General features: G+C 40.0%; 1 protein-coding gene and 1 non-coding gene across 2 annotated transcripts in view; both read left to right on the top strand.

The window, feature by feature from the left end:
- Positions 1–25,362, top strand: part of NAALADL2 (N-acetylated alpha-linked acidic dipeptidase like 2) — a 979,797-nt gene that overhangs the window by 911,688 nt on the left and 42,747 nt on the right. The window contains exon 12 of the mRNA XM_003794285.3: positions 7,262–7,355. Within this exon, the coding sequence (XP_003794333.2) occupies positions 7,262–7,355 (94 nt within the window). The remainder of the gene's footprint in view (positions 1–7,261; positions 7,356–25,362) is intronic.
- Positions 12,380–12,481, top strand: LOC111726762. The gene has a single exon (XR_002774463.1). It is a non-coding gene; the product is annotated as a small nucleolar RNA U13 (small nucleolar RNA).

Below are 25,362 nucleotides of genomic sequence, written 5' to 3'. Positions count from 1 at the left end.
ATATCAGTTCATAGGAGAGATGAAGGGACCATCTCTTTCATAATCCGATTCAATTTTTATGAAGATACACCCTGTTTATGTTCTGCAGCCCAGTGATTTCCTACTGGGCCCAAAGGGCCCTGAGGGCCCATGTGTGATCTTTCTGCAGCTCTGCAGCTAAAGTGGGTGCAGCCCCCAAGCCAGGTGTCCAAGGGTTTTCATTCAGCCTTCGACATCTGCTAGAGGTATGGTGGTGAGGCAAACAGCATTTTCTCAGGTTGCAGGAGAGAAAAAAGGTGACCACAGCTATGACTGTTCCACAGGCAGCATTGGTGGGTTCCCACATTGGCCACTGCTTGCCTGAATGGGTCTTTAAGTTCACATGCACTCTCCTCGTGGGAGGCTCCTGGTCCAGCGGTAAAGGTCACAGGTGTTCCTAATATTATAACCATCAGTTTGGGGGAAAAGATATTGTATATATTTTTCTGGTTAAATTCCTTCTCCTCAGAGACCATTGGAATTCTTAATGGTTTTTGTAATCTTTGCTACCAGGTGTGGGACCAGCTAAGGTAGTTTTCATCTGAGATTACCTTAGTCCTTCAAATGTATCCTGATAAAACCTTGATTAAAAAGGTAGAATCTTGAACCATTTCTGTCCTGGAAGATTACAGGTTCCGTAACAATTTCCCTATCTCTTTCTCCTCCTACTAGAGGCCTTCACAAATGTAAGTGGTAGAAATAAGGCTTTTGGCAAGGCCTCCTGAGCATCTTATCAATATCTTTCTGCAAAAAGAAACCCTCAAGTCATCCATTGGCAAGAACAGGAGCTCTGTGGGGTGACTGAATTTCTCTCCTCCTACAGGCAGCTTCACATGGCAGTCCTGGGGGCGGAGGGTCATACATGAAGCATCCTTTTGGTAGAGATGAGGGTTACATAAGCTTTTACATTTCTAAAACAATTTCAATTTCAAGTAATTTTTCCATATGAACCCTTGACAGATCCTCATCTTGTGAGTTGGGTATTGGAGGCCATTGGTTTTCCTGTTGGTCAAGGGAAGTGATGGAAAGGAGGTGGGACAGACAGTTCTGTTTAGGGGGTGCACACGAAGCACCCTGTAACTCAGGCCATCATGTGGAGAATGGGCTGGAGGTGGACATTTATATCAATTAGACGGTTTGTGGAGCATTCCAAATGAGAGATAGAGTCATAATGCTGAATTTTAGCCACATTAGGAGTCCATGGATTTTGTGTGCTAACTTTGTGTAATACCACTGAATTTCTCATATTGCTGAGACAGCGGGTCCTGCCAGGAGTGCACCCACACTCCCTCTGCTCTGCTGACAGCCCTTGTGGGAGGTGACTGTGAGTTCTGGAGGCTGGGCTTGTCTGCTCATCTTCAGGGAGCTGCCCCAGACCCCTTGCCTGTAGCTGGCTGCCCTCAAGTTTGTCATCCAGAGGGTGTTTATTTATAAATTGGAATTTTTTTGCTATAAGGTGATATAAATCAGAGTCTGGTCACTTCAAGATGAACATAACAGCCTGAAGGGTACCATGCACCACAAAATCCTGTTATGAAGACTCTCACTGGGCCATAATTTATCAGATAGTGCTTGTGCTCTGAAAGTTAAGACAAGTGGAAAGGACTCCCTGCAGATCACTGAATTATGGCCAGATGCCTTGATCAAGTTTTAGGGTTTTTCTGACTCCTTGCCCCACACCCCCCACACAGACTAACTTCCTTCTAACCAGGGACCCCGTCTCAGTCACACCACTTTCTCCATGTTTCCCTATAAAGGTGGTGCTTCTTTCTACCCCGAGATGTTAGCTCGTTTTATTCTACTAATCTGGAATACTTTTCTGTTTTCATACCCTGGGTCTTGAGCCCTACGTATACTCGTGTAATTACATGGTATGTTGAAAGTAGAATAGAAAGTGTTGCTTTTTAAGAAATGAAAGATTTGTGTTTACTAATGTTAGACTGTTAACGCCTTTGTCCAATTGTTTAAAAGTGTTACGACTTATTTCTCACAGGAAAGTTTGTTCAAGAGGGAGAAACTATATTTGACTGCATTTTCTCTCTCTCCTGTTCCCCATAGCACACTGATGGTCAGTCATACAACAGAGGCTCAGTAGGCGCTGATCGATGGCTCATGATTCACCTCCTACTGGCTGTATTACATTGCAAACATGTCATTGTGATCTAGGCCCCTCAGTTTCCTTTCCATGCTGACATATAAAACAGACGATGATAATCTGACATCAGTGTTTATAGTGGGGCTCTACTGCATTTTAAATTTGATAGAGAACACAAATACAGTCTCACACTGGCCAGGCACAGGGGCTCACCTCTATGATCCCAGCACTCTGGGAGGCCGAGGTGGGTGGATCCCTGGAGCTCAGGAGTTCTAGACCAGCTTAGCAAGAGTGAGACCCCATCTCTACTAAAAATAGAAAAACTAGACTCAGGCATCCTCAAACTACTGCCCACGGGCCACATGCAGCCCGCCTAGGACATTTATCTGGCCCGCTGGATGCTTTTGTCACTGCTGCCTGACCTGCTTAGCAGCTCACTCATCCCAGGTCCCGCAGTCCGGCCCTCCAACAGTCTGAGGGACAGTGAACTGGCCCCCTGTTTAAAAAGTTTGAGGACCCCTGAACTAGAGTGTTGTGGTGGGCACCTGTAGTTCCAGTTACTCAGGAGGCTGAGGCAGGAAGATTGCTTGAGCCCAGGAGTTTGAAGTTGCTGTGAGCTAGGATGAAGCCGGGGCACTCTACCAGGGTGATAGAGTGGAAAACAAAACAAAACAAACAAAAAGAATCCCACAATGATAGTTTAACTTTCAGCTTAAGTAAAAGGTATGGCCCACGTTACTTTAATGTGGGTTTATAAAACCAGAACAAAGCACACTGTGTTCACCTCTGCTTATAACTGAAGAGAAATCACAGTAGAGCCCCGTGGGACTGGTGCAGCCCGGATGAGCCCACGTGCAGCCTCCTGCATTGTCCAGGCCTGATATGGTCATTCCAAACATTTATTGCCAGTACAGTCACCAGACTGGGCAATGGGTACAATATTTAAAGGGAGAAAAATCACCCTATTCTCTAAATACTCACAGTTTAGTAATAAATATGTATTTTTTTCATTTTAAATTTATGTGGCAAGTAAGAGAAAGATTTGTGGCAAAGTCATAAAATATGAATACCCTCCTTGTAAGTCAACATGACAACGGATTATTTACTAAATTTAAGAAAAAAAAATGTGTGTCTGTTTCCCTGTACTAAGTTTAAGTTTTCTTAAAATACTTTTTTGAACTTTTAAATACAACTAAAATTATTTCAGGCTAAAGAAAGAGACGTTTTGTATGGGATAACCATGCTTCGCCTTTATTAGAGGAAGGCTCTCTGTGCAGTGTTCAGCCTTGGCCGTCAGAACTTTCCTGAGGGGGATTAAACCACTGACTCCAGGGACATGGCTGTTATCCAGAGAGAGCAGAGCCTCTGCAATGCCGAGTTCATTAACTCATGTTCCGTATAGTCATCCTTTAGCCTTTTATAAGTAATTTTAGTTATGTACATACTTTTTTCTTTGTATTTCATTCTTCCTTTATCTTCTTTCTAACCAGGGTGGGATGATCAGAGAATAGGAGGAGGAGAAGGCGGGACACAGGCATCTTCAGGCAGAATATGTGTTTTTCAAGTTATCATAATGGAATTTAATAGAATTAAAACTAGTTATTTGCTGATGCTATGTGCCACAGGTATCCTAATAACATAGCCATCCGGGGTTGAGGTAAGATCTTCCAAGTACCGGCAGATATTAAAAGGAACAGGGTTTGTTTTTTTTCTTTTGCTTTTTCTCCAGCAGGAAATATGTTTGTATATCGGAAAGAACAGTGGACAAAATGCAAAGGATTTCTAGTCCAGAGTTAGTTCTCTAAAAATAACCAACTGAGATACTTTTGCTAGATTCTAACACGTGTCACATGTTAGAACAAAGGCTAGCACAGGCCTTCACATCAGTTATACTCAGGTGTGTGACTCACGTAAGCTCCCAAATCTCTGTGTGCCCAGGTACCTCCACGTTCAATCTGAACATAATGATGCCTGCTTTGCTGGGCTGCTGTGAGAATTAAAGAGAATGATGTTTGAAGATTCGTGAGCAGCCTCTGATACAGACTAGGCACTGAGGAATTGTTGAAACTGGTGTTTTACCTTTGCCGTTATCCTTAACCATGTCTTCTCAGTGTGGCGGATCCTCAACGTTTAAACACGGAATATTAATTTCCCACCATCTGTCTCTAGGGTTGTTAGGACAATGAAATGATATATATAAGTGTAAGACATTTTCTAAAAAAAGTAAGGCCTCGTATAAATTTAAGCAAAAGCTCCTCTGGCATGCCTGGGAAGGCAGTTTCAGAGCAGGTAAGAAGAGTGAGCAGAGTGGCCCATCTCTTCCCTCTGTCAGCAAGGGGCGTACAAATCTCTCTATTGATTGTAAAGCTGCAAAAGGAAGCCGGATTTAGTCTAAGCATCCTGTAATGGGCCAGGTGCCTTGGAAGTCCCAATCTTTGTTGCCAGGCTCTTTTTGAAATAAATAGCAAGGTAGTTGGCTTATGTTCCAGTTGTTCAAGCTGCCAAACGACTCTTAAAAAACAGCAAAAAAACCCCAGAGAACAAAATAGCTTTCTCCAGCAGTACACCGAAAAGTCGCCTTCTCCTTCCTCCCCTTTCTTTCATTTTAATCTTTTAAAATGTGTGGTTTTCAGATTCTAAAAGTGTAAACAAAACATGTCTGTTCTGCGGTTTCTATCATCCAGTGCAAATTGGAAGAATAAATCATATTGCTTCTTAATCTTCTTTTAAAATTCCTTTTTACAAATAATTTATTTCCAAATATCAGTGTCCTTGGCATGCTTTGGAAGGAGTAGGATGGAATAAAGAAGGCTCATATCAATTTATGCAGACAACTCCCTTCCCCTGAAGTCCAGCATCCTCAGGGCTGCCAGCTTCTCAGGATTGGTGCGATTGCTAAGGGAAAGCTTCCCCTCGGTCCCCGGAATGTTCTGGAAATGAACTGACAAAAGGCAGATTAATAAAAGGGAAAAGGCTAGGTGGGGCCTGTGGCTCAAAAGGGTAGGGCACTGGCCTCATATGCCAGAGGTGGAGGGTTCAAACCCAGCCCCAACTAAAAATATATATATAATAAAAACAAAAGGGAAAAGGCATAAAAATCTATTTTAATGTACATAGTGTGAGAGAATCTTGGGAGAATGATTACCCCCCCAAACTCAGGGGGTTATAGAGAAACTGACATTCCTTTCTTCATAAGGAAGGAGAGAGATGAAGAATGTAGACAATTTTTTTTTTCAGAAATGAAGGAATCAGTAAATGAATATCAGGGAGGATGAATGGACCTTGGAGACAAAAGTTACCTTGTAAATGATTCTGTTGGAATTTGAATTAGCCCAAGAGACAGACACTGCCTGGTACAGTCCACCTAAGGGTGGGTGCGTTCTCCCGTCTTTCTGTGATAGATAATGAGATTTCAGGGAGGGTACCGAAGGCAATTGTGTGCCTCTTTGGGGGTTTAGGGTTATTAAGTGCATAACGGAACTTCAGGGAACAGCCTCATCTATGCTTTGAGAGAGACGAAGGATTGAGGAAGGCAGGGAAGGTCATAGAGACTTACGGCTGCTGCTTCCGCTCAGTATGTCAAAGCACCTTATTTTGAGGCTTTGTTTCCTGAGTCCCAACGTTGGGGATAAAACTCTGCAAATATACCTGAGAAGGAGAATTGGCTGTTGGATTTGGAAGAAAAAGATCTCAAAGGAATAAGGGGGTATCTGCTCTTTATTTTAAGACATACACTTTCCCAAGCACATACAAGAAGATCAAATTGAATTGTATTTTTATCATGATAGGAATTGCTCAAACAATTGAGAAATGCGACTTTTTGATAATGAATGAAATTTGACTCCTTCTGAGTATAAAGATTTGAATAACTAAAACCACCGTTTCCTTGTGAGTTACACAGTGTCATGTAACCCTGCTAATTTTCCTCCTCTGGTTTCACAAGACCATGTTTTCACTCACTAACCGCATGTCATGGTGCCTTAATAATATCAACACAATCACATTTTCCTGTGTGCTGGCTTTAGGGGTATAAGAGAGGTAGCAGCATTTGTTAATCCCAGGTAAATATTAAATATCACTTGTTGGAGAGAGGGACAGATAACAATGGCATTTGATGGCAGCCCTGAGGCCCTCTGAGAGGTGTGTGAATGCGTGTGACTTGTTCAGCCTGTTAAGCAGATGCCAGCTCAGCTGCAGTGCATATGGCCGTTTTCAGACACGGTTTTGGAGTGCAGTGGTGTGGAGATAAGCGTGTAAAAAAATTCCAAGTGTAAGCCTTGGAGATGCTGTTTAAAATTTCATTGATTTTTAAATTTAAGATACACAAATTATATTATTTTTGATAAATTTTAGAAAAATAATTAGGAATTGAGGTTAGGATCTTCAACTTTACTAGGAGTGGTGGTAATGAGGACACTTATCTCATAATTGATTTGTAGATAACGCTTTTGTTTCCTCATAAAATTGATATATTTGCCCCAATGTTATTTTCAATGATTATGTCAATGTTCTGCCTATAGTTGATGTTCTGTAAATATTCATGGAATAAAGGAGCCTGAAATAAACAAAACAAAACAAAATAAAACAAAATAACAGTACAAGATAAAAAAAAATTAGGAATTGAATAAATTATTCCTAATTGATACTGTATTATATACACAATATTATATTCCAAGGAAAATAGTACATAAGATTTTAAACACTTTTTCAGATTAAATTATGTTTGAAATGAAATAAATTGACCATTAATTTTGTTTGGATTAATTAATTAACCCAATAATGAGACATTGATTTCAATTCTCCGTTTTGATCATGTGATATCCTCAACTGTAAAGAATTGCTCTAAAGTCTAAATATTACAACTCCTTCAAGTAAGGAATTCATTTGTAAATATTGAAATATTTAGCTCAAAAAAGGAAGAATATATTATTCCTTTATACTCTTTTGAGATATTAAATAGATACTGAGGCTTTTTCTTTAAAGAAAGAGAAAATGAAAAAAGGGTTCTACAAAAAGAAAACTATTTTATAACATTATATTTTTCCTCTGTATTTTTAATGCTCTGGATATATAAAAGTGTATGAAATAACAAAAACAAACAAAAACTCTTCATTACTGAATTCTCGCATTTTTTCTTTTTTCTTTCAGCTCTCTGGAGAAGTGATTTTGCGAATTGCCAATGAACCAGTCCTGCCCTTTAATGCTCTTGATATAGCTTTAGAAGTTCAAAACAACCTTAAAGGTAATTTTTCTTTGAATTATTGTAATTTTAGCAAGTGAGTTATTGTGCAACTGATGTTTGAAATGGAATGGGTGAAGTCACCTTGAAGGGAGGCCCAGTATGGTGAACGCAAGATGGCAGATGACCTCATCCTACTTTATTTTACCAAAGGGACTTATAATTCTACATTTCTGTTTATTTACAAGTTGTATATGAAACAACGTGGTTTGAGAATCCCATTCTTTTTAATTTTGTACCTAACACCCAAGCAGAACAAATAAGACTGGCTCAGAAATTTCTCTCTTTGGGGGTTGGTTTCTGTGGGGTGTAGGCCCCACCCTATTTGACTGAGACCTGAGCTCAGGTTTTAGATGCAGGATCACAAAAAGGAAACCAGGCAATCACTACTAAGATTTCTCTATTTCAATTCCTTTGGATTTGAACACATTTCTTTTTGCTAAATTCTGGTCCCAACCCAATAATTACCTTCATTTTTCCCTCTACCTATATGCTGATCTTTAAATTAGGCTGCTAATTTGTCTTCATTAATCAAACACAAGGGACAGTACTGTGATTAAAGAGTCCATCCACGTTTTCTCTGAGTCAGTCTTTGAACTCACTATCAGATCTTTAACTAGTCATTTGTAGACAACTACTTCTGAATATAAAAGCCATTATTTTAACCATAAAGCTCAAACAGTGATCCTTCCAATATGGATCTTCCTTCCTACAAAGCCAAATATTTCCAGGAGCTAAAACTTTATGCTCCCCTCCTCCTTTAACTGCCCAGACCGCGTCTTGCTACCTGCATCAGAGACTTGGCCACAGTTCTTCTCTTAGTTGTTTCTCAGGGTTTTTATCATGGTGGCTGTAAAACCGTGATGTTGTGAATAACTGAGCTAGTTGTGTGGGGCAATTTGCTCCCATACACACCGCTTCATGTTGCTTTGCTTTTTTATATTTCAATCCATCTCTTTATGGTTTTTTCTTTCCTATTTTCATCACGTTTCCATTTCATTGTTGTCAATGTAGCTACCTGTAGCCGTTATTCTGAGCAACCAAGCAAATGACATTGTACAAAATAAGAACAGATCAGGTATAAATCAAGGACTAACCAGTTCTGTGACTGATAGCCCTCTTTTCTTCAAAGACCTTTTTAAATGTCTATTTGCTCAATAGACTAATTTGATTGTTCTTTGGTTCTCATTTTTGTACACTAGAAAATTTCATTGGCATTGTGTACAATACTTTAAACTTTCAGAGAACCAAAGGCGGTGGCAATTTTTTTCCATGTTGCAAATATGTGTCCATCTATACAGGAATGACTATGGTGCGTGGAAAGAAGCCTCCCAGAGCAGACTGCCAAGTGCTCCCATCGGGTAATAGAATTACCAGTGATGAACAAGTTGCTTTTCTGAGTTCAAACTTTCTATAATAAAAGTTTATTTTTGTAATAAAGGCATGAAAGGTTATAACATTGAAGGAATAAAGCCAGCAGAAAGAAGAATGTGTTAGCAGTACTATTGCAGGGTGTTACTGAACTTTGGGCACTTGCCCCGAGGCTACATCAGAAGAATGGTATGTGGTTTGAAGAGAAGGAAAGTGAAGTTTATCAATTTGCTGACAAAGGAGGAGGTTGTTACAGTACCAACATCCTAACCAACAAATACACACTTTTAAGGTTTTAAAGGGGGTGGAATCAAGTCCAAGCTCTTGCTATTTAACTATAGTTGATGGTCCTGCCCAACTCCATCTCCAGAGAACACCATCTCATGACCTCTGCCTGGACAATTCCATTGAGCCATCTCCAGTGGTACAAAAACCAGAATATTCTTCTGTGTTTCAAAGAGACAGCTGGTAAAACAGTTTTGCTCTCTTTCGGGCCTTTGCCTGTGTTCCATGTTCTCGGCTGTCAGTTTTATCCTTCCATGTCTGTGGGAGGAGGGGTGACATCGTCATCACGCGTCCTGCTGAATTGGGCGATGTTTCAGATGGGCATTTGTATTTATGCCATTATAAGGCTTAGGCAGTAGATTTACAAAAATAAAGAATGGGACAGATTACCAGGAGCAATGGCGTCATAAGCAATGACTGTAATCAAGGGGCTTGACAAGGAGAAATGGAGGAGGATTGCACACGATGTCCAGTCAGCATGGGGTGACCTCTGAGGACGGAGTTCTTAGTCCCATGCTGTAGGGCTGGAGTACTAGGAACTGTGGTGCACAGTAGGAGGTGAGCAGAGAGTGAGTGAAGCTCGCCCTGTGTTACAGCTGCCCTCTCCTCCTCCCTCCTTCCCTCCCCCAGTCTCTGGCATCACTATCTGAGCTCCTCCTGTCATAGCAGCAGTGTTACCCTCTAGAGGAGCACAAACCCTTTTTAAACTGTTCATGCCAGGGATCTAGGTTGACCACTTTTTATGTAAATCTACTCTACCCCTGCCCACTCAAGTCCATGGAACAATTGTCTTCCATGAAACCAATCCTTGGTGCTAAGATGGTCGGAACCACTGCTGTAGGTGATCTGAGAGAGTGGCTTCTGCAAATTCAAAACTCGTGTGAGGAAGACAGGAATACTGGCACCAAACCAGGTTTAGGATAGCAAGCCCAGCAGTAAGACAGATCACAGGGAGAGGTGATAGCCTGGCAACATCTTACTAAGGAGTTGTCCCTCAATCCTAGAAACAGAACAAATAGTCAAGGAAAGGTCTGAAAAAATACCAACATTTTCACTCCTCCTTCCTCTTACATAGATAGTTTAGATCACCTGAAGTACTACCCAGTGGGAGTGGGACAGGGGTCCTTGCCTTCCGTGACATCTCTTTACTCTGATATGACGAACCCAAAAGTTTTACTCCTGACACTTTCAATAGGAGTGAGTGGTTAGAGGCCCTGTCCCTTCAACTTCTCTGCTTTCAGTGGGGGCCAGGACCAGAAGGAGGCTGACTTGGGCATAGTGGCTGACATTTGACCCCAGGCATTTGACTTGCTGCTTTGCCCTGCTCTTCCTACTCAGGGAGCTGGGAAGCATCTCCTATAAACTATTTCATAGGGCCCTAATGTGTGCTTGCTTCTAGAAGCTACCCTTACCTGGAGGCAAGTGAGCAGGACTTGATACCACTTCATGGTTTCTGTATCCATTCTAGGATATGTGCATTTTCCACTCCAGGTATAGGGCTTTGCCTACGCATGGGTTACCTCTGATATGGAGGAAGGTCCTTTATCACTCTGTGTGGAAGAAGGGAGCATGTGAACACCTTGATGACCTGTGGGCCACTGAGTTCAGCTTCTTGGAGAAACAGCTCACCAGTTTCTGTTTTCTGGCCTCTTCCATTATTTCTATAGGAGTGGTGTTCAAGGGAATTTTTATCTCTGTTTTATATTAGATATTTGCTCTTCAATTTTGTCCAGAGAACTTTTAAGGGTAGGCAGACAATGACATGTCTTTTTTTTTTTATCTAATTTTTATGTTACTACAAAAAAAGGTAATTATTTCAAAAGGAGATCTCTAAAATTTATATATATATTATTTAAATTTAGAAGTATTTTAGGCCATTAATACCAATGGGATATGTGTTCCTAAAGCAACTCAATACAGTGCCTCTTCATAGAAAATCCAGGTGGTAATTTTTTAGGCTTAGTCTGGACAGGGCACAGAAAAAGCAGTTTCCAAAATTCTAACAAATTTACTCTTAGAAATAGACAGGATAACAAAAAGGGTAGGATATTTTGAGATGAGGGTTTCCTCCTTGAGCTTGACACGTTCTGTACAAAGAATGTGCAGCTTAGAATCTTACGGGTCTTGAACTCCCACCCTTTTCATATTGATGTGTTCCATTGATGTGTCCCCCAAAAAACATGTCCCCTGGATGACAAAGCTGAGGAGAGAATACTACACAGTCGCAAGTTCAGCTCAGAGGCAGGAAACTGGGTGAGGGGAACCTCATATGGTTTTTGGTTGGGGGGGACCTGCAGCAGAGTTGGCCTTAATAGACACCAGTCTAGTCAGGCCCGTGTAGCTGGCAGCCTGCAGGGCTGCCCAAATGCGGGGCTTATGGGGTGGGAGGCCCTAGTTCTACCCCACGGTAACCTTCTTTATGATAAAATGACGCAGAAAGACAACGATAAGAGTGAACAACAAAACCAAACGACTATTGCTGAGAGGATCATCAAACAATATGAATGTTCATATTACAAAATGCCAAAAAAACCAAAACAAAACCCACCAATATAAGAGTTGCTCACAAGACTAGTCACTCCCAAAGACCCTTTGTCTCATTAATCTTAAATTTGGAAAGGATGGTGGTCATTTACCATCTACTCAACTGGAGCTCACAGAGAGGAAAACCAGGAGTCTGACCGGTGAGTTAGGTGTCTTTCCAGTGGCCGGCGGGTTGGAGTTCCAACCTTCCTCACTTTGGCTTTCAGGAGAGCAAAGTGGCCTTGAGATCCTGCAGCCTAAGTCAAACCACAGGGATGAGGAGAAACTCACTTTTTCACCCATAGTTCACTGAAAGATCAACTTGTAATTGAGGCAGAGTAAGAAGACAGAGGTTTATTTATCATGCACATGGGGAGAATCACAGAGTGCTCTCTCAATACCCCAGTGAAGTTCAGGCATTTTCATGTTTGCCTTTGGAAGGGTGCAAGAGGGAATTCTGTTTAGGGGTGACACATGGTGCTACGGAGGACAAACAGATGGGTGAAACAGATTGATTTATAAATTAACCTGAGAGATAGCTATTGTGTTCAAAATAATTTAGGCTAGGTATGGTTTTATTGTTGATCATTTTTTCCTGCAATATATTGAGATGACAGGGAGAGGAAGGGAAGTCGCTTGCCCTTTTGCTCTGTGATCAGTTTATGCAGATAGAGGGAAAGGCCCTTCCAATTCGTCTTGGTCTTGATGGGCATGTAATTCAAAATACTCTTCACACCAAGGAGTTGAATTTTGGAGTGAAATTTCCTATGTTCTTTCATTGTCATTTAAAATGCTAAGTTCTATTTTTCTAAACAATCAACTTTATTCTTAAAAATCCACAAATATGAAGCTTTGAGGTTCATAAATATGATTACTGGATTTTCATGCCAATGTATAACTTGGGTCTGCCTGGAAGTGTGTTAGGGTGTTGGCACATTACCTGTCTGGACGTGGGGGATAAACATCTGTAAATAGGCACAGATTTTAGCATTGTAACTAATTTATGAACATTTGAAGTCATATGGGCTACTACTGAAGCCCCAGAGAGAACCTGCTGGGTCATTATTAGAATTATATTATTAATCTTGCATTTGTGGGTGTTAAGGTCTCTTAAAAACCTAAAGAAAACTATGGTCTCTCACCCCAGAAAGTAAAATATATATCAAAAAATTTGAAGGTAGTCTCCATGGACCTCACAAGATCCCCTGAATCTACTTATTCATTCTTTTAACAAATATTTATTAAGCACTTATAATATGCCTGGTGGAGTTGTATTACCAAAATGAATAAAATAAAACAAATCAGCATCTAAATAAATGAAACAAATTTAAAATCTCTGCTCTTAAGAAACATATGTAAATAAATATGATAATAAAATAAAAGTGGCATAGTTAATACCGAATTCAAAGTTAGCATTATGCTCAAAATGTGCCCTAATATCGGTCACTTTGGAACAAATTTTCATTCTTAATATCAGTGTTACAGAAGAACTTGTGAGTTGTACCCATCAAATAGACAGATCTGACCTGGTTATATAAATTTCTGGCTTGTCTGGGCTGAGATGACTAAGGTGTTAAGTGTAGAGGACAGGAAAGGTCTAAACTTTCTGTAGACACTGTTTGGGCACTCCTACATTTAGAACTTGTAAAAAAAGGTAAAATCACAGAAGGAGACCAAGGAAGAGTGCCCAAAGAATAATAGAAAAACACCTGAATGTGATATCCCAAAGCCGAGCAAATAAAGCCTTCTGAAGAAGAGAATGTGACCAGCTGTGTCCAGCACTCCAGGGAAGTCAAAAATGCTGCCTGAGAACCTGGCTCCATATGGAGCAAAGCTGAAGGCACTGGTGGTCTCAATGGAAACTGCTGTAGTGGCCTGAGGGCAAAAACTCCATGAAAGGAATCAAGAAAGAACTCAACGTGGTAAATCGGGGAATGTGGTTGCAGGTGGAGAGAAGTATGGAGCCGGGAAGCCTGAGCACGCTTTTATCATGAGGACGCCTACCTAGTGGGAGGGAAAACCCAGTCACACAGAGAGTCAAGGAGATGCGTGTGTTTCTGTGCTGAGGATGAACACATTTCTTTCCTCACAGTTGCTAGTTTGGTGGTCAAGGTCCCTATAGCAAAAGACAGATGAACTAGAGAGAGGCATTCAAATTCAGTTAATGCACATTTTACATGATACAGACACCTTCAGAAAAGAAGACCCAGAGAAGCAGGCAAAGGAGTCTGTGTATTTTTGTTAAGTTTGATGAAGAATGAAGATATAAGACTGGAGAGGAAAAAGGTCTGATGTCAGGCCAGTAAACTGGGGGTGAGTTAGTGAGGCCCCCTGGTTATTCTCTCTGCGTTCAGCGTCTTTGACAATGAGGATGCCCCTCTCCCCTCCATACAGAAATGAAGGTTTATGACTTACTCAGAGGAAGGTCAGGGAATTCCTTTATAGTCTGTTTCAAGGTAGAAGGGCAGGAGAAGGTCACAGAAGCTTTCCTGTCTCTGACAAAGCCAGCATGCCGTGTTTTGGGGTCAGCTGTCTGGAACATCAGCACAGACACAGGAGGGACAGAGCTGGGTGGAAGCAGGGCCTGGACTTTGCTGAGAAGAGGCAATGAACTGTGACAGATAAAGAAAAGTGTGTGTTTACAAAGGAGCTCTTGTAATGATGGCCGGAAATGTCTCATGCGGGAATGGAATAAAATGAAGACATGAATGGAATGAGGTGGGTAAAGAAGGACCAAGAGACTCCATCATGTCTGGGTGGGACTGAGCGCACCGGTGAGTATGGGACCGAGGGAGTTATCAGCCGGGCCGACATCACAAAACTGGTCCAGAAAGGTTCTTGCTTTTAACTTGTATGTGTAAAACTGTGGCTTTGAAGATGGAAGAACAGAGCCCCCTGGAGAGGCCACTCTCACTGTTTTCTGAGATTTCCGGCCTTCTGCTAATAAAGCCTGGTGGACCTGTCCCCATCTCTGCTGACAGTGACAGCAGCCAGACCCTCATCATCGGAAAGAAGGTCATGTAAGTGAGAGTACATGAGCTGGAAAGGCAGGGGGGCTGCTCAGCAGATGGAATTCCTGGACGTGAGATCACGGACAGAGTGTGGATGCTGCTACTGACAGCGTCCGTGCCCGTTAGTGATCATGGGGGTGCGGAAGGTGGTCACTAGAGGTGACAAGGGGACAGAATATGTCCATGTCCGTGTCCATGTGGCATTAAACTGTCAAGAATTAAGACAAGAGTAGCTATAAGGGGGAGCAACTACGAGTTGGGAGCTCAAATGTTCAAAGAGTAAGCAGTGCTGGTAGAAAGGGTGAGTGATCACCGTGCTGTGCCCCGGGCGCCCCCAGGGAAGCTGGGGCGTTGGGGGGAGGCCTGGTTTCAGTCAAAAATAAAAGGTGAGGGGAATATTCTGAGACCAGCCCAGGAGAATAATCCCTTCTTTAATAGCGGTAGCTAAGAGTGTTTAATCACAAGAGGATAAAATAAAACTGTGGTCATTCTATAAACAAGTCCACTTCCGGTCAGACACCACTGTGTCTGGATGAATCTGTCCCTGAAACCCATGTGCTCAGCCAGCATCAGAGCTGGTGGCTTCCTGTGGTTACAGCCCAGGGCTTCTGCTCCAGGGAAGAACTTTCCTTTGGTTGGCGATTGTGTATGCTTTGCTTTCTCTTGCTTCCTCAGTTCTCCCTGTTACTCCAACTCTGAAAGGTGAGGCCAGGCTTCAGATCTACCCCATCACAGAACATAGTGAAGCAAACTAAATGTGATAAAGCATCATCTCCCGAAAGTATCTCTTACATGTCCTAGGAATAAATATTTAATCAATGTGATAGGACATGTCACCATTTAACCGTACATTTTTGTATTTTAATCATCATGACTTAAAATTATTACGATCAAAATCATTTAAATGTTTGCTAAATTGTAAGCAACTGTTGTATTTTGACTACTTTGGTTATAACTTTATATCTAAAATAGAATAAATGGCTCATGTGTGAATAATGGACACCACTGGTCAACACCTATATAAATATTTCATTTTCAATTTCAATAACAAACTTGATGATTTCATTAGCTAAACACAGTTCCCGTACTGTGTTAACTGAAAATATATAAATTTACTACTTAATTTGAGCTTAATTGTTGATCTATATTCTTATTTTTATGATGGTTACTAGTGATTATTCTTAAGTTCTCAATTACAGTTAGAAAAAAAAAAAGTGACCTTCAAGGCTCAACTATAAAATACTGTTTCTCCTCACTGCAAACAGTGTAAGTGTGAAGGTCTCTGAAACCCAATTGCATTTTCAATGGTGTAATTTTTACCACTTGACAACTGGCCATCTTGTTTATTTATTACACTAGTTTACGGTAGCAGCAGACCATTCTCTACTGCTCTCACAACCACCAGAAAGAAGGATAATTTACCAGTGAATAATTTTTTTTGGTTGATTTATTAAATAGTTCCTGAAAGCTCATTTTGACTGAGTGACCTTGGCTCTTAATATTTGGCCAATGCCAAACACATAATAGACAATGAATATTTATTTGCGGTGTATGGAGATACAGGGTAAATAGTGACTGATAAGATAGCTGATATATTTCAGAAGTACTTGTGACAAATCAAAGCACAGTTGTCTGTCAGTGTCCATGGGAGACTGGGGGTAGGATCACTCCTCTCAGCGATACCAAAATCTACAGACAGTCAAGGTCCTTCCATGAAATGACCTAGTATCTGTGTCTAACCTATCCACGTCCTCCCATGTACTTTAAATCATCCTTGCATTATTTACAATACCTACTATTACTGTGTGCTTTGTGCACAGATGTTACACTGTATTGTTCAGGAAATAATGACAAGGAAAATGTCTGTAGCTTTCTGGTACAGAAGCAGAATCCATTTTTTTTTTTTTTACCTGAATATTTCCCATGGAGACAGAACCCACAGGTATGGAGGGCGGACTCTAGGTGCATTTAGAATGCAGTTGCAGTAGCTTACAGGGCAGAGGAAGGTATCAAGATTAAATAAAGTATATAAATAGAAAAAAATAAGTAGACTATTGCCACACCCTTGGAACTGGAAGCAGATTAAAGAGTGAGAACTTAATGTTACTGATTTTACTGTTTCTCACTTCATCCACTTCTTCAGACATGAAACAACACCATAAAATAATTGACTATATAATTCTGACACTTTTTGTTTATTGTCTGCTATTTTCTTTGTCAGAATTCTGAATGTTAATTATTTAGCATTATTGTAAAGTACTCAAATAAAGTAAAAGTAACTGTCACTTGATGTAGCTATGGACATGTATTTAGTGCAAGGAGAACTTAGGAGGAAACATGATTTTTGAGCCAGAGTCTCATTATGTCACCCTTGGTACAGTGCTGTGGCATCACAGCTCACAGAAACCTCAAATGCTTGGGCTTAAGTGATTCTCTTGCCTCAGGTTCCCAAGTAGCTGGGACTACAGGCACCCACCACAATGCTCAGCCATTTTTAGAGACAGGATCTCTCTCTGGCTTTTGACTCACATGGCTGGCTACCACCCTCTGACAGTCTCACTACACAGAGAGTCATTGCTGGCAGCATTCCTTAATCTTCTTTGAATAACTATGATGTAAATTGTATCCTTTTTCATTAACTCTGATAATACATTAGTGCCGGGGACCCACCCCGGTAGCCTGGTCCTTTAAGGCCTGTTAAGCTGGCAGTGGTGGACTAAAGAAAAGTGAAGTCAGAAGCCAGAGAGACAAAGGACAGGACACACAGAATGGAACTTTCAAAGGTGGATACACAGGGAGCCATCGCCCATTAGTAAGGCTCCAGTGAATGGCCTCGATGTCACTTCCACTCAGCTTTTATTGAAGGCTATTTGCTCATTAGCCCAGAGGGGAGCTGAGGAAGGCAACAAAGATGTCAGCAGTTTCTTTGAGAAAGCGAGTCAGCTCCTATGGTTTCTATATCATTAACTTTAAGGATCTGAGCAGCCTTGAGAAATCTGGAACCTGAGCATTTTTGGGGGGCAGCCTCCTGTCTGTGGTCACACACACAGATTCCTGTGGGGTATTAATCCCCAGTAGTTCACCGTGGAGTAAAATGCCACTGGTGTTAGTCTCCTCTGAAAACTGGGTGGGACGGAAGAATGTTCCTCTGATCTCCACCCAGAGATGCCTTTCTCTGTGGATTAAGGGATGTAAGCTCTCTTACGCATATTTTAGGGCTCAAGCTTTTCCCTTGATCTTTGCCCAAATACAAATCTCCACAATGGATATTGGCCTTGACTGTTGACTGGGCAGGAGGAGGCCTAGTTAATCTTCCTACTCAGGGCTTGTACACCGCTTCCTGTGTGGCCATCGTTTCTTCAGTGTTCACAGACCCAGAAGGGGTGTTTGCAAGCCACATCCACCACAGGCCAGGCTTCTAGGAAAAGCAGGAACTGCTCAGATAAGGAATTTAGCAGCTGGTTTAGCACCTGTTTTTATTCTGCCTTGCTCAGCTTATTTATCTGGTTTTCCCTTTTTCTAGGGGTGTTCATTCTTGCCAAAATGGGGTCTTGGTCCCCATTCTGCCTGCAATCTGTCAATCACTTCATTTTACAAGGAGGGCTATTATTTTATGGTGATGACAATGATGCTATGATGCTATGGCACCAGTTCTGTGCCCTGTTAGATTTCCTAGTTGCATTTTTTTTTTTTTTGTAGTTTTTGGCTAGGGCTGGGTTTGAACCTGCTACCTCCAGCATATGGGGCTGACACCCTACTCCTTTGAGCCACAGGCACCACCTAGTTTCAATTTTTGATGTTACTTGTTTTTTGTCTATAATCACGAGTGATTGGCACTCATCTAATGTTTTTTTTTTTTTCCTTTCTGAGAGATAGGAAGTGAATTTCCCAGTAAGTAAAATTAAGTCATGAGCTGATGAGCTAGACTGATTCTAGCTTTCAGCCCATATGCCTGCAATCTTGGTTCTAATTACCACTAGTTCCATCTCTGGGCTGGCCCACAGGTAGAGAAGTACAATGAATATTTAGTCTTCTGCTCGCTGTAAGAAGTCCAAGGCAGTCTGTCCAAAATCCAAGCAATTGCAAGGAAAGATTTTGATCCAGGGGAAATATGTATCATGCTAGATTTCTAGAAATTTGACCTGAATTGAATTGGCATTTCTAAAACTTACATTTTTTGTGTGATAAGGGCATTCTTTAAAAATTATTTTAACTTGGTTAAAATGAATAGGGTACTTTGGTACAAGGTTGGCCATCTCTTGGGGGAAATTCCTAAAAACATGTTCTATCTCAGTCTTGATTGTATCTTTATGTGGATTCTGACTACATAATCATATTAAAGATTATATTTTGTTTATTGATAATCTAACCTTCAAGCCACAGAAAGGATTTGAGGTAGCCAGGTATGTAAGAAAATCTGATTATTTCCATGTTGTCAGTGTATGCCTCCCAAAACTAGTCTTTACCATCATTTCTCTGAATTCACATTTCTATCACATAATGTCCCTTAATTATAGTCCATTTTGTACTTCTCAGAATTGTAAATTCCCTTCTGTTTGTCTTCTCCCTCACATGTGCTGCTGCCCACACAGCCTGCACTGTGATCTTCCTTCCCTCCTCTCCAGGATTCCTTTGAATTCTTTTGAAGTCTTCAGTTATTTACATTTAATATGTGACACTACATTGATTGAAGTATTGATTATATGTGACACTTATTTTCCTGCTCTCCCATCACAGTAACAGTCTATTGTATTGTAATTATTTTTTTCTAGGGTGTATTTTTAGGATAAAACCCTGGGCCCACAATATCACAGGGACATAATTCATTATTCTATGAATGTTGCTTCACTGGCACACTTTAAAGTTGTTTGTTTATTTTAATTACAAAGATTATTTTTAATTTTCCCTTATAATAGAACAAAAAGTACCCTTTTCCCCTCATTTTGATTAGTTTTAGTTAATCCCCCCCCCCTTTTTGTTAGTTTCCTGGTTACTTTCAGCCAAAATATAATTAATCTCACATGTGTCATTAGCTATACATTAGAAGTTTCTGAGTTTCTGCTTTTTCTTTTATGAGAAGGAGTCTCACTTTGTCACCTTGGGTTAAGTTCTGTGGCATCACATCTCAAAGCAACCCCAAACTCCTGGGCTCCAGCAATCCTCTTCCCTCAGCCTCCCAAGTTGCTGGGACTATAGGTGCCTCTTACAACACCCAGCTACTTTTTCTATTTTTAGTAAAGAAGTGGTCTTTCCCTTGCTCAGGCTGGGCTTGAACTCCTAAGCTCAGGCAATCTCCTTCTCCTGCCTCCCAGATTTCTAGGATTACAGGGGTAAGTCACCACATGAGGCCCAATTTCTGCTTTGGGTGAATGATAAGACTAAACTTCATGTGAATTTATTTCCTTCAAGAGTGCTTTTGCTTACTCTTCCAAGCTGCTAGTAGCTAGATCTTGTACTCACAAACATAGCACAGTGAGAGCGTCTGTAGGTCATAGAAAGGTCCCTTGGTTCTACTTCTGCACAGGCAGACAGATGTTGTGGAGAGAACCCACTCCATGCAATCTGTTGAAAGACCTTGGCTAATTGGATTGTGAGATAATCTGTAGAATGCAGAAATGTGTTGCCTGTTTTGTAAAAAATGGCCAACCTATTCCTTCTAAATGTATCATTGTGCCATCTTTGAAATAAGGGTTTGTTCTGTATTCAGTTTAGCCCTAACTATCCATTGTCTTCTGGTGTATTTCATCTTTAAATAACGCCTTTGTATTTATGTATTATAAAGTCAATGCTAGATTATTTGAGTATCAATAATGTACTATCTCCCACATTTCTGTTTCTACCTGAGTTTTGTTTAACATTTTCTAAATAACCAGCTGAGATGATTTATTGTGATTCATACTAAAGAAGGCAGCGTGAAGAATAGAAAATGTAGGATAATCAAGGACTGTTGTTCCCCCTGGCAGAAATCATATTTGCAATTTCTTTTCTTCTCTTTACTGACATCACAAGATATTTTTAAGATGACATTAGGCAACATACATTTTTTCCCCCAAATAATCTTCTATTCTTCTTTTAACCGTAGTATTCTGTGAAACATAAATCATACTTTTTCTTGTCACTATAAATCAGTGAAGTCTAAGATGTGATTGTGCAATTGTTAGCACCTTTAAAACTGTGATAAGCTCATCTATAGAAGAACAGGTTCTGTGAAATGATACAAAAAAAGCTCCTTTTGTTTGATATAAAAATGTACTTTTAGAGTATAACCAGTATTTCTCTTTTAATTTGAAATAAAATTGAGTGGGTCCTTAAATACAGTCACACTATAAACTCAAAGGATAAAATAAACGTAAATAAGCTAATAATATTTAAAACTTTTTGCAGTGTGAAACTCTGAAGAGATCACAATAGTAAGCAGTAAAATTGTTCTTTAAAGTAGGAAGCTAGAAATTTGCCTAGCGAGTTGTAGAATGGACTAAATGCACAGAAACTTATGCCAAGTTGAAACTCTTGGTCTGTTTGTGCTGCTATAACAGAATACCAGGGACCAGGTAATTTGTAAACAATGGAAAAGTATTCCTCATGGTTCTTGAAGTTGGAAAGTCCAAGCTTCAGGTGCTGGCAGGGTTGCTGTCTGGTGAGGGTCCTATCTGCTCTGGAGTTGGCTGCTGTCTGGCAGGAGGAACCCTGCTCTTCACAGGGCAGAGAACAGAAGAGCAAGGAAGGGAAGCTCCTGATGCCCTTCCTGAAGTCATTAAACCCACGTGTGGTCTAATCGTGCTCTAATCACCTGGAAAGGCCTCACCTTCCAAGATCTTTACATTGACAATTGCATTTCAACGTGAGCTTTGGAGGTTGCACTCAAGCCACAGCACTCATGGGGTTATGAAGTGCCTCAGGTGAGAGGTAGTCTGTGTGGGTCCCAGGCCCCCGCAGGTTAGAACATGGGTGTAGTCAGCACTGTAGTCAGTGGTCTTACTCAGAAGTCTTAGAGTCCATAAGTAAATAGGACACGTACAAAGCACTTCTGAGCTTCTGAGCTACCATTGGAAGGTGTTTGGGGATCCCACCTTGATGATCTTCAGGAGGAATAAATTTTCTGGGAAGCACCTTGGCCTTTTAGAAATCACTCCACCCAGCCCTGGTTATTGTGCTAAACACCTCACATTTGTTGTAAAATTTTACCTCATACTTCAGTGACCTGGGCTGGAGATTCAGTCCAATTTAGAGATTAATGAACTGAACCTCAGAGAAGTTTATGTCTTACTCCGTAGCACACACTTAACAGGACTTGAATCTAGATCTTTCAGATTCCAGAGCCCCCACACTTTCTGCCGCAACACACTGCCTCTTGGTGCAAGGGACAGTTACCTAGAAGGCGGGAGATTGCTGAGTGGTAGGGACTTGTTTTCTTCAGTACATCTTAGAATCTTTCCTGAATTGGCTTGCCTAGATTTTACTACGCACTTCAATGTCCACACTGAGAAACAGCCTCTCTCCCTTCCTTCCTCCTCGTCTTCCATTAACAGGTACATTCTTACTTCTTAGAGGACCAGTTCCATTCTTCTGGAACAATTCAGAATAATAGCTGAATAATTGTTCTTCTGAAACAATTCAGGATAATAGCTTACAGGTAGAGTCATCCTCTAGAATGATGAGGACTAAGGGAAGAGAAGGGGAAGACTTCAATGCTGCTGTTTATAAACAGAACACCACTCCTCAAGTGCTGTGGGTAAATAAGGGGCCAGAATTGTCAAGAGCTCAATTGTGGTGCCCTTGACATCTAGGCAGTTCTGTGACCTATCTTTAAAGTTTCACTTCTTCCCTCAGAATATTTCTACACACAACTAACTCTTACGTCATCCTCATGAACATTTATTTCTTGTGACATTTATTGTATATTTAGATGTATTACATACATTTCTAACTAGATCAGGAATTAACCAAGATTAGAGATTTAATCTTATATGTCTTTGCTTCTTTCTCAGTACTTTACAGAATAATATACAAAATAGGGCACCATAAATACTTACCAAATACATTTATTTAAGTTTGAGATAATAGGAATACAAAAAATTAACTCAAACTATTTGTTTGAAATTTAGAAGTATGTTTCAATTGTCTCTGAAATAATAACATGATAACTTTAGGAAGCAGTCTCAATTATTTTGTATAATATTATATTTGATTTTCAATAGCTATGGGAAAACAGTATTTTCCACCATGTTATAAAAATGTATTGGAGGTTGGCTTTCTACAAGGATCAAAGATAAGAGTCATTTTTTAAAAGTTGGCTTTTTAATAACTTTACCCTTTATATTATTTCTTTCTTTGTTCTTCAGAGGTCTGAGATACCAGCCCATGGAAAGACCAATGGGTCTAAGTTCATAGCAACTGCAAAATAAAATTGAAATTCCTTATTAAAGCCTGTATGAGGGGGAGTGTGAAACATTTTAGGGGGGCATAGGTTGGGAAAATGATATGGAATGGCAGCTCTGAAAATAAACTCATCCGTAAATTTGTTTCATTATTTTTTCCATCCCTTTAAAAATGAATTGGTACTAATCTATGTTTAGTTTGTATACTCTATTAATAGTAATTTGTATTTAAAGTAACTTATGTGCTTACAAAGTGAAGTGATCATTTTCTCCAAAGAAGCTGAAATAGTATTAAATGACTTATTCCATCCTATATTGATAGTAATTAAGCAGACTAGACCCTTATTTTATATGTCTTTACATAAGTCAAGATATTGTATTGGCAATAAATGTCACTAGAGAACTGGAGAATTCTTAGTTTCCAGGAAATTTTCTTTGGCCAAATGGACTTTTTTTAAACATCAGACCTGTGTGTAGCTTTAAGTAATCCTCTATTCTCTGACACTATACCACCTCATATAAAATTTTATATATCCTAACTTTATTTGTTATTTATGGGACATGTTTTAAATCAATTGAGTTTAATTTAACTTATCATACCCTAAAATGGCCTCTTTTCTTGATTTTTTTGTTTCCAACTAAAATTGCTTTTTAGCAGGAATATATTTCTGGTGTTCATAACGCACCAATTATCTCCCTGCATGGTTTTAAGACATCATTTAATATAACAACACATTTCAAAGAGATGTTATCTTATAATTTAACATTCACTCAACATTTCTTTCCTTTTTTTTTTTTTTTTTTAGTAAATAACTTCCATAGAATAGATAATGTGCTAGAATCTGGAATTACAGAGAGATATAACAACATATTTGCTAGTCCTTTGGAGTCCTTTTCGGTCAAGAAGAGCAGAGGAGAAATAAGGCAGGTTCAGACAGTAACGCTGCAGGTGCTGTGAGATAAATGTAGACTTCCGTCACTTACTGAGCAGATGATCTGCCTGGCAGGCTGAGGTCTGAGGAAATGGCAGTGAACAGCACAGATGGAACTCTATTCTCTTGCAAAGCTGATATTATAGGGATCTTAAGTAGCATGAGGATCTATCATTTGGGGTCACAAAGCTTAAGCAGAGAAGGTAGCATTTCATCCCGGGTCTGATTTAAAGGGACAAGCAATCTCTAACTGGCAGGGGAATGGCCAGTAGGAATCTCTGGAGTATCACTTATATATCAAAATGTTTGAGTGAACATTGAAAATAGAGCCATTTTCCAATTTATAACCTCATATCTTGAAGTAATGCATATGGTTTGTTGTGGATGGTGAGTTTCACTATCAGGGTCCTTTCTGGAACTAACCAGTTCCTAAAGCTGTCAGTCCTCCACATCTGCACTGCCATGAAAGATAAATCCATTTAAAGTAAATAAGGCAGAATGGTACAATTTGTCTCACTTGCTTCGCTGGTAATGTCTTCACTTCAGTAGTGTACTTTAGATCAGAACAGGTTTCTCTTTCTTAAGTGGAAGACTCTCAAGGATGTCGAACTTGGTTTTTCTGTTCTTCAGTCTTTTGATTCTAGTGTAATCTAAATGTGTTTTATCTATCTTATTCTTTCCTTGTGTAAAGATGTTCTCTCAAAGTTCTGTACACGTTAACTTTGGTGAACCATTATAATTTAAGATAAATCATATCTTCAGAAAATGGCAGTGATCAGTTATTTAGGGGGATAGGTTTTCAAAATGAATAAAAACACCTCTTTTTGTAACCTCAAGTTTTGCTATAAAATCAAACAAAATAATTAATGAATATGGAATGCACTTTGGAGACTTTAGTGACAAAACCTTTTCAATCCCTACAGTGGATTTTATTCATATTGTTAAGTTAAGGGCCTGGCACAATGGCTCAGCCTATAATCCTAGCACTTGGGGATGCAGAGGTCAGAGAATTGCTTGAGGTCAGGATTTCAAAGCTATGGTGAGCTACTACGCTCCAGACCCGGAGACAGCAAAACTGTATCTCTAAAAAAATTAAAAATATATAAGAGATTTGGTGAACAGGGAGATATATATTAGCTTCAAGTATTACTTCTTCTATCATAATTTTAAGTTGATTCATGGGTATGGGAAATTAGCAAAAATTATCACATTCTCAAAGAACACTCCGTGTAACCCTACCTGTTTTTCTCTTTTGTAGCTCTTATCAAACTACTTATCACTTTATATAATTTTCTTTTGATATTGGATTTTTTTCTCTAATTGTACTTTATCAAATCTGCTTTACTTATGTAGTAAAAATTATTGAGCGTCAGCACAAAGAATTGCTGTAAAACGGTTTTCATCAAAGGAAGGGGAGAAGGAATAAGAATCATTACATTGGAGCTTGATGATTTGCTGACAGACATATTTAATGCATCAGGTACACAGCCCAGGCAGCCTTTATTCTCTT

The sequence above is a fragment of the Otolemur garnettii genome, unplaced genomic scaffold (genome assembly GCF_000181295.1).
Source record: "Otolemur garnettii isolate 467f Iridium unplaced genomic scaffold, OtoGar3 scaffold00078, whole genome shotgun sequence".
Taxonomy (NCBI): domain Eukaryota; kingdom Metazoa; phylum Chordata; class Mammalia; order Primates; family Galagidae; genus Otolemur; species Otolemur garnettii.
Note: the sequence above shows the minus strand (reverse complement) of the source record. Positions and strands in the feature narration are given on the sequence as shown.